We start from the raw sequence: 15,501 nt of genomic DNA on the forward strand, positions 1-15,501 counted from the left end.
GGAGCCTGAGGATACACATAGGGAGATGAGGGCTCTGAGAAGAGGATGAAGAGTGCCCTAGGATGGCTATAAGGTTAAGGAAACTTTGGCATTAAAGCAAAAGGGAATAAACTACGTCCTGCATGATTTCACACGTATAATTGATATACTTCTTGCCTTCTCAATGGGCAAGGGGAAAGTGGGAGACTGAAGGAAGGAGAGAATTTGGAACTCAAATTTTAAAAAAAATTAATGTAAAAATAATAAATTTTTTTAAAAAAATTTAAAGCAGAAGGGGACATGGTAAATAAAAATGGTAAAGTTAAACAAGATTTATTTCTTGAAAATCAAAGAAGGGTTGTCCAAGACAAACAGTATTTAACATATGCCAGGCCCATTTGTGTTGTGTCCTTTTTTCTAGGACCAACTTAATACAGAGTTAATTCTAGGCCCTCTCTCTCTCTCTCACACACACACACACACACACACACACACACACACACACACCCCCCAATACCTTTCTTTTGCGTGGGGCTGGCTCATCCATCAGGAAAGGATCAGGGTCTGTCTCAAAACCATTGTCAGCTTTTGGTGAGCCAAAGGCCTCGCCCGAATATTTGGGGCTTGCTTGAGGGTGCGGAGGAGATGGAGTGGAGATCCCACTGCCCCCACTCCAATGCCCACTGGTGGTGCTGCTGCCACTGTCTGACACATCTCCACTCTCCTTCCATGGGTCACAAGCTGTTCGGGATGCTGTGCAGGAAAAAAGAGAAGATGAGAGCCCAAGAGGTTAGAAGCATGGTCATCCCACAGGACACCTGGGAATCAACATATTCGTCCATGTCAGGGGGCAACAGCTCACTCTTTTCCACATGGACATTTTACAGTTTATCTCCAAGCACTGGGTGACAAGGATAAAGTGATAATGCGCTGTTGCCTGGAAGCCTGGGTTTCTAGATCTGGTTCCTGTTTACGACACTGGCTTACTGCAGCTTCCAGGAAGGCCACCTACCTCCCTGAGTCCCAATAAAGCTGGGAGAAGGCGTGTCTGACCTCTACAGGCCTGTAAGGGTAAATATGGGGATGGATGAGAGCAGAGAATTAAAACACACAGGGATACCACCTGGGGAATGTCATTACATAAACATCCTTCCCACCTGAGGCAAGATGGAAACGTCAGGTTATCATGTTCACAACCAAGGACTCTTAAAAAGAATGATCACAAATTCCTTTGAAAATGTAAAGGTAGCTTACCCAGGGCTAATGGTTTGCCAGCAATTCAAGTTCCCATCGCAGCCAAGGTGTACCAGGATTTTCACTATTTATATAAATTCTTCAGTGTTTTACACTTACCTCATTTGATCCTTACAACAAATTCTGCAGTTATTACTATTTCCATTTTATATATGAAGAAAAAATTTCCCAAGTTAACAATCCTTGCAAATAAAAACTGATCTCACCATCCTTAACACTAAAATGGTGAAACCTCCACCATCCAAGAGACAGAAATACACAGGCATCCTTAGGTACCTAGCAACATGGAACACTTGGAAATCTTGGACCACTAAGAATAGCTGAAGATTCAAAGGACAAAGGTATCAATCAACAAGCATTTATTAAGCTCCTACCATATGCCAGGCGCTAGGGTCACAAAGCAAAAATGAAGCCCTCTCTGCCCTTAAACAACTTATAATCTATTAAGAGGAATACCATATACACATACAAGGATATACAAAATCCATGCAAAGTAGACATAGGCAATTTTAGGGAGGCTTCAGGAAAAGTCTCAAACAGCCGCTCAATTAACTAACAAGAAGACAGACGTGTTCTCTTGGCTATTACCACAGAAGACAAGTTCTACAGGTACCAAAAAATAAAGGGCGCCAAAAGAAGCAGGCTCTGATTCTGATTAATAAAAAGGAATGGTTAAGGAAGAGGACATGAAAGTAAAGACAAAAGAAAATAAACCTTGCATCTGGAGAACTCTATAAGATGTGAGACTCTCCTCATGAAAAAGGTGTTTATAAGCGTTCTGAAGCCCTGTCCTATGGGATATACACCAAAGAACATTGGCAAGTGGGACAAATCCTGTTACCGCCCCCAGGAAATGGATCATCCCACCTCTAAGACATTTAGAAGCAGCTGTGTCTAGAGCCAATATGGCTGACAAGGAGGTGTGCTGTCTTCCCAGGCTGCGTATCCAAAATGTGGCAGAGACCTTGCCAAGATTCCTCAAATCCACCCAACACTACCTGCTTCCTCTGATTCACGCAGGCAAAAACTGATATCATCAAGAAAAATGCAAAAATGATCTTTGGTGACTTGCTTTTGGCTTGTTCACAATGCCTAGAACATAGTAAGGGCTTAATAAATGCTTATTTCCTTCCTCCCAAGTCCTACATAAAAAAAAAAAAACAGAAAGACTCAAGGAAGCAGGTAGTATTTTTACCTCTTCAAGCTCAAGGTCATAACTGAAAGAGAAAGAATGACATGGGCAGTGAACAGCTGACTACATGAAATGGTGTCAAAGAAGACTATTTGGCCTGAGATGCCATAATGGCTCCTGATAAAGAATAGAATACAGTTCATCAATACTGGGAATAATGCATTTAGCAAAAGATTTGACAACATGATCAAGATGACTTTAAAGTAAACTTTGGGGCACAAAGAGAAGAGGGAGAAAAAGGCCTAACTAAAACTGTTCCAAACAATGCCATAAACATGTGATAAACAACAAAGCAACTCAGTCAATGTAGTACCAAATAATTTTCAGGCAAAAACAAGAAGGAAGTTATTTGGGCTCCAATACTTATCACCTCTGATTTCTATGTGCTAATATAGAGTATAGACAACAAAACAAAAGCATAAGTAAAAAGTAATTATTATATCATTAGGTGATAGGAAAGGACACATGACTACAATACAGCAAAGTAAAGGAGATACATTTAAGATAGGAATAGAGGTTAGTAGCACTGTACCTAAAGAAGGCATAGACCTAAACAGACAAATAGGGAGAGGAAGCGCAATGGGAAACATTGGATGGTCCACTGCAGCATGGTGGAAAGGACAATGCCCTCCAGAATCAGATTCAAGTCTCACTTCTGATGCTTAATCTCCGTGGGACCTTAGGGGAAACACAACCTCTCTGGGCCTCAGTTTCCTCATCTGTAAAATGAAGGGGTTGAACTAGGATGACTTCTGCAGTCCCTTCTAGCTTTACTCCTATGATAATGTGTGAAAATATCGTAGGACTGACCAAACAGAAAACATGACTGACCCTTTCCCAATACAGATTATAAAATTGGCCAAGAGGTAAAATATAGTAGCCAAAGGGTTTTTAACCTTCTGGATGTCTTCTGGGAATCGAATTTTGCTCCAAGCAGAGTATCTGGAGAGATCCCTGACTTTCCATTCTGGGAGATTAAATTAGCAATAAAGATGGAGCAACAGCAAAGGCTATTACGAGGCTATTACTGTTCTGGGCTTAGTCTTGGCAAATAACAAAGAACTGGCAGGTGATGTGGAAGAGATGGGAAATTAAGAAAAAAGTGACCCTGTCCCATGGAGATGGTAATACTGAAGAAACAACAAAGACCAGCACCATAATGGAAGACTACCACATGCTACTTCAGATGATATGCTATTCACCTGGGAAAGTCTTAGGACTGTAAAATTTTTCTCTACTGATTCTCTATTACTCGGAGACAGGGAAAGAAAGCAGGTGATGAACACCATCAGTCTTTGAAGAAATGCAATGACAACAAGTAGGTTGCACCTTCAGTTTTTATTAACATCCTTGCCTGTCTCTTGTTTTAGGGATGGTCCAATTTCTTTCAAATGCTTGGCTCAGGGTAACTTGCAGGGTTGCAACACACAGAATGTATGTCTGAAAAGCTTAGACACAGGCTTATTTTTCAAATAAGGCAGGAAATAAGAACCTTACAGTTATCAAGTGTCCTGTAAGATAAAATAGAAAAGACTTCTATCAGCTCTTCTATTGCTATCAACATTATGTTAGACCTTCTCACAGTGGGTTTCAAAGCATACTGTCATGACATTTGTGGTAGCAACACATTCCTGCCTTTATCCCACTCTTTTGTCCCATATACTTAAAACAGCTCCCTAGTCAAGACTTTTTTCAAATCTCACCTCCTGCAGGAAAACTGTAGGCTGAATAAATGAGTCCTGTTTCCAAATTTTTAGACCTTGAAACTATCACAACCCAACGTATTATGAGAGTTCCAAAGCAAACAGGTCCCTGAACTAGATAAAGCTCAAATATTGATTCATGGTTTAAGTCAAATATCAGGAAGCATGCATAGAGCTTAATCCTGACCAGAACCATCAGGCAAGATTTAGGAACCACAGAAGGGGTCTGGGTCAGGAATTAGGAGTAAAAATAAAAGCAGACCCAGATCTAAGCAAACTTTGACCCCCAAATCCTCCACATATAGTTGCTCTTCCCAATTGTATACATTTTAAGTAACTCAAAAAATTTTAAGGGGACTGTGTTTTTCAAAAAAGGTAAAAAAATTAAAACCAAAAAGTAATCTCTGCTTATATTATGTACATAACATATGCATTCATGTCACCTTAGCAGGTTCTTTAAAAGGACCAAGTATGTATATGTCCTACATCATTAACATGGTGTCAAGACTTTGTCAATGAATGAAAAAGTATTTTTTTTTTGAGGCAATTCAGGTTAAGTAACTTGCTCACGGTCACAGAACTATTAAGTGTCTGAGGCCGAATTTGAATTCAGGTTCTCCTGACTCCAGGGGCTGTTGCTTTATCTATTTACTACACTGCCTAGCTACTCGTGAACAAGCATTTAAGTGCCATGTGCCAAGTATTGAAAACCTGTCAAAAAAAAAAAAACCTGCTGCTTTTTATGTGATCACACTCAATACATGAGGGGCAAGACGGTAACAGAACATTCTGTTTTCTACATAATTTCTACCGCCGATAACAGTAATCCTTACCTCTTCCCCTTTCTACACAAAAATCGATGCTCACATAGCAATCTTGAAGAAAAAAGCCAAGCGTAATAACTTTAATACTTTTAAATAGGGCCCAATTTTAGAAAAGGTGGTCAAAATATATCTCACTTTGTAAAATAAATACATTTTGGGAAAATAAATATCAACTAAATGCTAATTCCCACTTATTCCAATGATAATCAGCCATCTGTTCTGATTTTAAAAATAAGTTAATTCCTTGAGAGAAAAAGCTGAAAAAGTTTCAGAGAAAGAGGTAAGATGGTGGCTGGAATGGTGGCCAGTTGGAGTGCAAAAGTAGAGTACAATGAACTGGTTGGACGTGATGTCTTTATAACAGTCCACTTTCCCTTTGCACCAATTTCCTGAGACTCTCTCCTCTGCCTCTGGCTACCCTTGGCAGACCCAATGGCAGAGCTAAAATCCCATGAGGGATATAGCATACATACACAGATACACATACATGTATATACAGACATATGTGTATATATGTGTGTATATATAACACATGTAATCTAACTCCATTCTTGCAAGTTCAGAAATCTGGCTACATTCTTCCACTTGCTGAAGTATTTAAGATGAGCTCACAGAACTGGCAAATGGCATTCTATTTACTAAATTATGTACATCAATCTATTCCTTGATTTTGAGGAAGACTTAAACACTTAAATATTAAAGGAACATTTTTTTAAAGTAACTGATAAGTTAATCAATTATATAAACGTAAGTTAACACAGTCACTTTTCTTACCAAAAATGTCATGTTTCCCCCACAAAACTCAGAAAAATTGACAATTAAGTTAGATGGACTATGCCAGTAAGTAAAGTTGTTCCCTGGGAGTAAGTTTTAGGCCAGCCCTACAACTTAATTTAAAAACCTTCAGGCCCACACAACACATCTGATCAAACTACTCATATTCACCAACTGTTCCCCACAGTAATGGTGATGGCTGGTTTTGAGCAGTGCCAAAAGTATTCAGAAAGAAAATCAATTTGTTGTGAGGTCACAATTTTACTTTCTATTAAAACAGTTTCTTGCCCATGACTGAACTTGGTTCAGGCTTAACTTAATTTCTTTTGGGGTCTGACCCTGTAGGCTTGTCCTAGTTTACAAGACTGAATTAAGACCCTTGGAGAGGGGCATGAACGTTTGGAGGCCACTCATACACTCTTCTCCTAGTAAACAGAAGATTTTACTGGCCTAGTTCAAGTTTCCCACCAAAGGTGCCTAACTTACTCCCATGGAGGAACTTACTCATCTGGCCAGTGAGTGAGACTCTGTCCAAAGCTCTCATTCATCTTCAAAATGCTCCAAGATCCTCCTCCCCGGGTGAGGAAACTGAGGAGAAAGAAGGGAGGCAACTAACACAGGGTCACTCAGAAAGTATGAGGTAGGAACCTGGGAATCCTGATTTCCAAGCCAGTGTTCCTTGTGTGTGGCTGCTAAAAAAAATATATTAAGTTTCAGGAGCCTCCTCCAAACCAGATACCCACTCGGTGTTCTCGGGGGTTGGTGGCAAGACTCACCAGGTAAATTGCAATCGAAGCCAGGCGGACTTTGCACCACTGGACTGCAAGACAATGTGGTCAGGACCATGGCTGCCATCATCTCATCCATCTCCACTGCATCTGACTTCCTGAATGCAAACAGAGGGAGAGTTAAGAGAGATGAAGATGGTCCAAAAGAACGCCATGATCCTGCACAACCACCAATTTCTCCTGATGACTGTGAGCATGTGTATTATCCACTTTGTAGATCACTACGATCCTGCAATTCTAGGATACGTGGAACAATGACCCAAATCAGAGGGAGGCGGGAAGGGAACAAACATTGATGAAGCTCTCACTTCATGCCAGGCATTGTGCTACACGCTTTACAAATATCTCCTCATTTGTTCCTCAGAACAAGCCTGGGAGGTAGGTGCTACGATTCTCCTCATTGTACAGAGGAGGAAACTAAGGCAGACAGGTTCAGTGACTTCCAAGGCCACACAGCTACTCAGTACCTGAGACCAGAGTTGAGCTCCGGTCTTCCTGACTTTGAGGCTAGTGATCCCCTGTGCCTACTAGCTGCTCCTAACATACCATGTTTCGCACAAGACACATAAAGCACACAGCTCAGATTCCTATTTTTTTTTAAATTATGTTGAATTTTATTACTAGTGTAAGTAAACTCAAATGCAAACTTCAGACCAATCCCAAGTAACTTAGCGGAGCCCACGTCAATCTCTTGTTTATGGAAGAACGTGTACAGGTCATCTATCCAATAGAATCCCCTCATTTGATAAGTGAGGAAACAGGCTGAGTGATGTGCTCAGAGTCACATGTAAGGGAATAAACCTGGACTTACACCCAAATTAGAGCATCATTATCATTGCTGTTCTTTAGTTGTATCTTCTTTGCATTTGGGGTTTTCTTGGCAAAGATCCTGGAGTGGTCTGTCATTTCCTTCTCCAGCTCATTTTACAGATGAGGAAACTGAGGCAAACAGGGTTAAGTGACTTGCCCTCGGTCACACAGCTAGTAAGTGTCTGAGGCCGCATTTGAAATCAGGTCTTCCCGACTCCAGGAGAAGTACTCTAACTACTTCCTCACTTAGCTGCCCAATCATTACCATTATCACTAAGAACATCAACCTTACATAATGCCTTAAGGATTTCCAAAGCTCTTTACACATATTATCTCATTTAAAGTTTCAAAATAGACTCCTCCAGGCATGGTGGCATACACCTATAAACCCAGCTCCTGGGGAAGTGCAGGCTGGCACATCTCTTGAGCTCAGTTCTGAGCTACAGTGGGTTATGCTAATCAAGTATCCAAACTAAGTTTGGCTTTAATATGGCGAGCCCCTGGGAGAGGCAGGGAAGCTCACTGAGGCTGTCTAATGAAGGAGCAAATCAGCCCATGTCAGAAAAAGAAGGTCAAAGCTTCTATACAGATCAGAGTGGGATCAAGGCCTGTGAATTTACAACCTGGGTGAGCTAGAGAAACCCAGTCTTTAAACAAATAAACAATAAACTCACAAGACTAGTACTATAAATATTATTGCCATTTTACAGATGTGGAAACTGAGGCTTAGGCTGGTAAAGTGAATGGATCATGGTCACATAACTAATAAGGGTCATAGGCAGAATTTGAACCTAGATATTCTTGGTTCCCAATCTGATCTTTCTACTACACAATATACAGTAATTGATTCAGAGACAAAAAAGATTAAGAACGATGAAAAATAAAAGATGACAAAGAAGTCTATATAAATTTTTAAATATTCAAGTCATTCCCCCACCCCTTTTTGAGAAGGGGTAGGTTCTGTTCCATACTTATACATAAAAGGATTTAACCAAAACAAACTAGCCTCATCCTCCCAAAGAAACTAATCAAGCAAATTATCATCTTGTGAATGTTAACAGGACCTATTTCCTAGGACAACAACCCCATAAAGACATGTCAAGATCTTTAAATGAAAATTCCCTAAACCAAACTTCAATGACCAAATTCTTCCACACTAGCAAAACCTTGAGAGCTCTGCAGAACTCTTTCAATAACAAACTTGAGTTGTTTGAGAATAAAATTACAGCTGTGCTGAATGCTGAAACTATGGAAAAAAAATTTACATATTTTGAAATAAACTTCTGGAGAGCATTCCAGTATCTGATAAGAGATCCGCCTTAATTTCATTCCACCAAAAAATGATAGTTTACGGCCAGAAGCTAATATTAGCACCTTGTTATATAATTTAAAATTTTCTTTCATTGCTACATGAAAGAAAATCAAATTACCACCTCCACCACATTGTCTCAGGCCCCCATGGAGACTGGGACTTAACGCCCAAGAATCCTGTGACTAACAGTATCCTCTATCTCTATCTCCAGTCTGACCTTACCACCAACACCCAGGGGAGCAAGTAATTCCAGCAGAGATATCTCAAGACCATGAGAGCTGTCTCTGCTTAACACAGTAGCCCCTACCTCCACAGCAGCCACAGATACTAAAGACCTAAAAAAGAAAGTTTTTACCACCAAAGTCCTTGGCACTGTCAAATGGTTCAACATCAGAAATGCATATGATCTTCTTAATCAAAATGACATTCAAAAAGATGAGTTTCTATATTAGTCTTCTCCCCCTTTACACTCTAGTCAAACTGGATTACTTGCCAACTGGCTCACAGGGTCTTACCAGCAGCCCAAGCATTTCCATGTGTCCTGACGCTGTACCCTAAGGACAAGTAAGCCATAGCATCTTCCCACGGCTCCCTAGGACACTCATGGGTTGTCCATTAGAATGTGAGCTCATTTCTCCACTTGTACCCCCAGTAATTAGCACAGTACTTTGCAGAGAGGTAAGCACTTTAAATGCCTTTTTTTATTCATTCATTTATATCTATTGAATGAGAAGCCATCAGCCTTAGAATCCAGGAAAACTTGGATGTAAGTCCTATTTCTGTCACATTCTAGCTGATGGTGGACCAACAGCTTAACCTCTCATTGTCCAAGGAAACTTAAGTTACAGACGAGCTGACAACAATGGGTGAGGGAAGAGTTTCCATGCTGGGAATTCCCCACAAAGGTCTAGACCAAAAAAAGAAATATACTGAATACCAGTTCGCATCTACTGCTTTGTAGATCTGGACTCACAAAAATTTGTCACCAAATTTAAGCCCCAAATGTCACAGCACTTTCTGCTGCCCGGTGGTGCCAAAGGGTTTCTCAAATTCTGCTTTAGAAAAAAACTACGAGAAAATTTTTTTCTCCACACCAGGAATGGTGAATAACAGCTTACCAGGTAACACAATACGCAAAAATAACAAGAACATGCTATGTAAAGTAATAAACGATATGCCTTTTACTTGCTAACACCCAAGTACATCAAACTAAGTATTTTAACAGCACCTGAAGCAGTAAGAGAATGAGCTGTCACTTACCATGACAGAATCATCGATTCAGAGCTAGAAGGGAACCAGAGGCCATCTAACCCAATCCCTTCATTTTACAGGTAAGGAAACTGAGGCCCAGAGAGACTAAATGATTTGCTGAAGGCCACAAAAGTAGGTAGTGTCAGAGTTGGGATTTGAACCCAGGACCTCTAACCCAAAGCCAATTCCCTTTCTACTGTACTACACCTCAGAGGAAAGCCCCAAACATTTAATTTCATGGGCAATCATCACCTTCTGCGAATTTGAAGAAAAGAAGTTACAAACTAGGCAGAAAGGGAATAAGCATTTATAGAGCACCTACTGTGTGCCAGGCCCTGTGGTTAAATACTTTACAAATCATACATCATTTGATCCTCACGACAACCTTGCAAGTTAGGTGTGATTATTTACCCAGTTTTATAGCTGAGGAAAATGAGGAGAACAAAGGTGGAGTGACTCGCCCAGCACCACACAGCTAGGAAGTGTCTGACGCTGGATTTGAACTCGGGTCTTCCTGACTCCAGGTCTGAGACTATCCACCATACCACCTAGCTGACACTATGACTGCAAAGTAGCGGGTTATAAAATGATGGCAAATACCACCTAAAGTCAAATATAAGTTGAATATTAACAGCTGATGAAAACAAGGTAGTGAGAGTCCATCTTATCAGCCAGCTACTGCTAATAGCACAAAGAGGGATGGGGTGGGTAGGCCTCTGCTGTCAATATATCAATCCCAAAGAGGGGAGGGTTTTTATGTATTTAACCTTGATAGGTCAATTTATACTACAATATGTGGCAATTAAAAAGGTAAATCTTTTGGAGTTTCTGAGGGAAGGAAATCACACTATGGAACCCAAAATTAAGTTGTTGTTGTTCGGTTGTTTCAGTCATATCTGACTCTTTGTGACCCCATCTGGGGTTTTCTTAGCAAAGACAGTGGAGTGGTTGATGTTTCCTTCTCCAGCTCATTCTACAGATGAGGAAACTGAGGCAAACAAGGTTAAGGGACTTGCCATGGGTCACACAGCTAGTAAGTGTCTCAGGCCACATCTGAACTCTGTGCTCCCCGACTCCAGGCCCAGCACTCTACCCACTGCACCGCCTAGCTGTCCTAAAGCTAAGTAGGAAGTATCTTTCCATTCTATGATGCTTGGGGTCATCCATATCACTACACTCCTCTCTACTGAGATAGAAAACTGATAGCCAGTTAGAGGTGAGAAGGGCAAATAGAGAACCCAGAGGCATGGCAAATGTCTTCTTCCTCTCAATGAAGGCCATGATGAAACACTGGCTCGTTTAGCCCTCTTTACTGCTGAGGTGAGCATCCCAGGACAACAATATGGCTCTAGGAACAAAATGCTAGACTTGGAGTCAGGAAGACCCGAGTTCAAATCCTGATGTGGGACCCTGAACAAGTCACTCAAGCTCTTTCAGCCTCACTTTTCCCCATCCATAAAATGAGGATAATCATGGTTACCTACCTCATAGAGTTACGAGGCTCCATGGAGATAAAATACATAAAGCACTTTGCAAATCTTTAAGGGATATACAAATACTAGCTATTATTATCATCATTAGCTTATAGAGAAAGAGTACAAAATTAAAACTCCCCCAAATTAAAACTCAGGGGTGGGGGGGAGGGAGAGGAAGAGGGCGAGGGGGGGGGGGGGTGGAGAGTGAGAGCAAGTGAGCCAGGGCTCCAAGCTAGTCTCCCATCCCTAAAACTTGAGTCTGTCCAAACACTAACCCTTACAAAAGAAGGCATCCCCCTCACCCCCCGCATAGACAAGGCCCTGTCTAGAGGGAATCCCTTAAGTCCTTATTGCTACAGTCAGGACGCTTCTGAGTATCGCCATCACATAGACAGCTATCCATACATTCAGGGACCCAGTTCTTTCCCATACAAACCTCTTCGGGACATCAATATTCCTGGAGACAGATCTGTATGTTGCAGTAGGAGTTGCCTGTTCCATGCTTGGTGGCAGTTGAGGCACAGACCCCTTCACCTCCGGCAGCCACACCTCCTCTGATTTGCAGCAGATTTGCAATTTCTGGTCCAGCAGCAGAACCGTCACCTTATCTTCTGCCCAGTTGTGCTGCTCTACCATTCCTGTACACTCCTGACCCCCATACCACACACAGACCTGGGAAAAGGAGAAAGAAAAAGAGAATCTCATGGTCAGTGCCTTGTAAGTCTCCTCCCAGGGTTGTAACGCCCCCAAGTTCAGGTGTCCAGACCTGTCTGCCAGAAGCTGCTGCTGCTTTGCCATGCCCAAACCTTTCCCCTTAGCTGGGGGTTCCCAATTATCTGTTCCCACCTATAGGGCCCAAGAGAAACACGCTGCATTGGTTCTTGTCTCAACAGAAACCATATGAAAGTTCTAAGTCAAGGCAGGGAACTGTCTCAGTTATAAGGGTCCTTTACAAAAAAATAAAGTGTTTTATTGATGTTCTTTAAAAAGAACAAAAACAAAAAAACCTCATTGTCAGTTCCCAACAACCTTTCTGCAGCATTTCTTCCTGTCCCTAACAAAAACATCCTTCTTCATAATAAGGAAAGATAGCTAAGCAAAAAACTTAGTGGTCACATTATTCCACACCTCTCCACTTAAATGGCAGAGGGAAAGTGAATGGAGACATCTTCCTAGCACTTTTAAACTTCCCAAATCATTTCATATGCATTAGTTCCACCCAATACTCCTAACAACCCTATGAGGTAATCAGTATAGGAATTATCACCATTTTAAAGAGAGAGAAATGGAGACTCATGGAAATTAAGCCCACAGTCAGACACCTGTTATTGTCAGAGGTGGGATCTGAACTCTGGTCCATCCACACCCCCAGGCCAATACTCTGTCCATTACACAACATGCTGCCTCTACAATGTCCCCAGTTGAGACGGCTCCCTTGGTTCTGACTTGATGAATGGCTTTTGATCTCTACTATAGGTCTGCTCTGCTGGGGGCAGCTAACTTTTAATCTACATTCTCAATCTGCATCCAGTCCTAGAGCCTCATCTGCTGCTGTCCATGGTTCCTGAATGACAAAACATTAATCCCAAAGTACCCATTAAAAAAAAAGTAAACAAACTACAAGACCAAATTTCTCCCCAAATTAATTCTGGCACTTGTTCCTTGATTCTAAAGGGTCATTTTATCCCCTCCCACCCAAATAAGAGTATGCACCATTGGAGGACCCAAGCATGCTAACAACACAGGAGAGGAACCATTTAGCCAATCACCTACTGTACTGGGGATCAAGATAGGCTCTTAGCACTTATTCATCCAAGTGCCCTTGAAGAGTTTGGCCTTTGTTTCCTTTGATTAATTCAGTGTCTCTGACTGAGTCTTATTATGTGCTAAGCCCCAGGCCCAAACCCCTATCTATTAAGTGCTAAGCCTATGTGGGTGTGAATTGGTAACTAAGGTGGGGCTCCAGGTGGGGCCAATGAAGGGAGGTGCTAAATCAAGAGCCAATAGTAAGAGCGTAAGTTCTGGTCCCTCAAATGACATTTGATGACAGCTAAAGAGTGCATAAAAAGAGAAGACAGAGCTATTTGCTTAGGGCTCACTCTTGGTGGTACTGATGTGGAGACTCCTGATGTGGAGACTCCGGGAAGCTGTAGTTAAGAGCCCTCCAGCTCGTAAACCTGGATGTTCGGACTTTGTTAAACTCTGGTAACTATGCATTGAGATTTGAATCAGACAAGGTCTGTCTGTTGATGTCTGTAATTTGTTTGTATTTGCCTTGAAGTTCAGGGGGCTGATCTTTTCCCCCTGAGCTGTGAATGATATCTGTATACTGGATTAAAGTAAGACTGTTAACCCCTTAACGTTGCTTTCCTTAGTAAAGCAGATCAAAAGAACCTGGGCTCACAGTATTCTGTGTGCTGGTTGTTGTTGGTTTTACACCCCCACAGCAGCTGCTGGCCAAATTGTTGAAACACCTACCTCAAGATGCATGTAGCATTAAAAAAACTCCCACCACATACAACCCTACCCACAGCACCAAAGAAGAGGAAGGCAAAGTCAAAATATAACAGAGGTAGCAGTGAGGTTCTATATGTACGCGAAGCCTCCAAGGGCAAGGTCAAATATAGACTTTATATACTAAAGTTGGGGTTAGCGATTTATATCATGAGGGCCCTTGAGGCAGGATAGTGACTGCCATTCACCCCCATCCCAGCTTCCAACCTCAAATCAAGTTGCTTTCTTTGTGTCTATCCACCACTAGCCCACTGCTAACTGACCATCCACAATGAGTCAGTGTTGTTATTCTAGGCTAAGTTTAAAACTCCATTTCATATACAATGATTCCCAGTGAGAAAAAAAAAATGAAAGAAAACCTTGGTATTTAATTTTTAAAGGTTGCTGGCTCCTGCACCAATATATATATGCCAACTATTCTCTGCAAACACTTAAGATCAATACTATTCACTTCACTAGCCTCTGTGAACACTCTGGGCCAGCCTAAGACATACCAACAACTTAGGTCAGCGGACCTTGGGAGCACTTTCTACAACAGAGTGGCAAGAGGTATTATGGATTGTATCATGGTGTACCCACAGGCAGCAGAAAGTCTGTAGTACAAATACCCTAAAATTCCTCTCATGGGGGATGTGAGAAAATAGTACACCAATGAACTGTTGGTGGAGTTGTGAAATGGCTCAACAATTCTGGAGAACCATTTGGAACTAGGCCCAAAGGGCTCTCAAACTGTGCGTACCCTTTGACCCAGCAATATCACCACTAGGTCTGCATACCCCAAAGAGATCAAAGAAAAAGGCAAAAGATTTAGAGATACAAAAACATTTGGACCAGCTCTTTTTGTGGTGGCAAAGAACTGGAAATTGTAGGGATGCTCACCAACTGAGGAATGGCTGAACAAGTTGTGGTATATGATTGTGATGGAATACTATTGTGCTGTAAGAAATGATGAGGGAAATAGTTTCAGAAAAACCTGGGAAGACTTATATAAACTGATGAGAAGTGAAGTAAGCAGAACCAGATCACTGTATGTAGTAAAGAAGGTCTGCCTCTCTTATGACCAATACAGGAGAGATCAGAAATGAGTGGTTTGAGAGAAAAATAGCATCCGTGACATGAGTCTCTCTGTACCCAATCTTATCCCCAAATTGAGAGTGAGGATTCTGAGTCTTCCAACTCCAAGTCTAAGGAGAGAGAAACACAATTCCATCCATACTGTGCTTTGACTTACCTTCTGCCCTGGCTGAAACACCACCTGCTGCAGACCTGGGACACCAAGGGCCATGAGGATCTCCTTAGGATGTTCCTGGTAGTGGTTGTCCTTGTAGACAGGGAAGGGTTGGGGAGCAACCACCCCTACTAGCTCAGCATGGGAACCTGAGGGCTGGACTCCTGCAGCTAGGCCATCTCCAGAGGCACTGGGGACAGACACTCTGGCTCCCAAGAGGGATCGCTTGCCAAGACGCCGTGACAACACACTGGCCATTCTGCCTTCTGAACTGGAGAGAAAAATGAGAAGAGAAACAATTGAATCCATGTCCAACAACTGTCACCAAGAAAAGGTATCAAGGCCCAAGGTTCCAAGACAGAATTCTAAGCCCTTCATGTATTGTTTAGATTTGGAA

The 15,501-nt window shown here is 41.8% G+C and overlaps 1 protein-coding gene across 1 annotated transcript in view; it reads right to left on the minus strand.

The window, feature by feature from the left end:
* The window catches only part of ZNF395 (zinc finger protein 395), a 73,494-nt gene that overhangs the window by 12,467 nt on the left and 45,526 nt on the right, over window positions 1–15,501 (minus strand). The window contains exons 3-6 of the mRNA XM_036751541.1: window positions 15,108–15,375; window positions 11,799–12,034; window positions 6,503–6,612; window positions 497–732 (exon numbers count right to left, since the gene is read on the minus strand). Of these exons, the coding sequence (XP_036607436.1) occupies window positions 497–732; window positions 6,503–6,612; window positions 11,799–12,034; window positions 15,108–15,375 (850 nt within the window). The remainder of the gene's footprint in view (window positions 1–496; window positions 733–6,502; window positions 6,613–11,798; window positions 12,035–15,107; window positions 15,376–15,501) is intronic.

This window comes from Trichosurus vulpecula, chromosome 3 (genome assembly GCF_011100635.1).
Source record: "Trichosurus vulpecula isolate mTriVul1 chromosome 3, mTriVul1.pri, whole genome shotgun sequence".
In the NCBI taxonomy this organism is placed as follows: Eukaryota; Metazoa; Chordata; class Mammalia; order Diprotodontia; family Phalangeridae; genus Trichosurus; species Trichosurus vulpecula.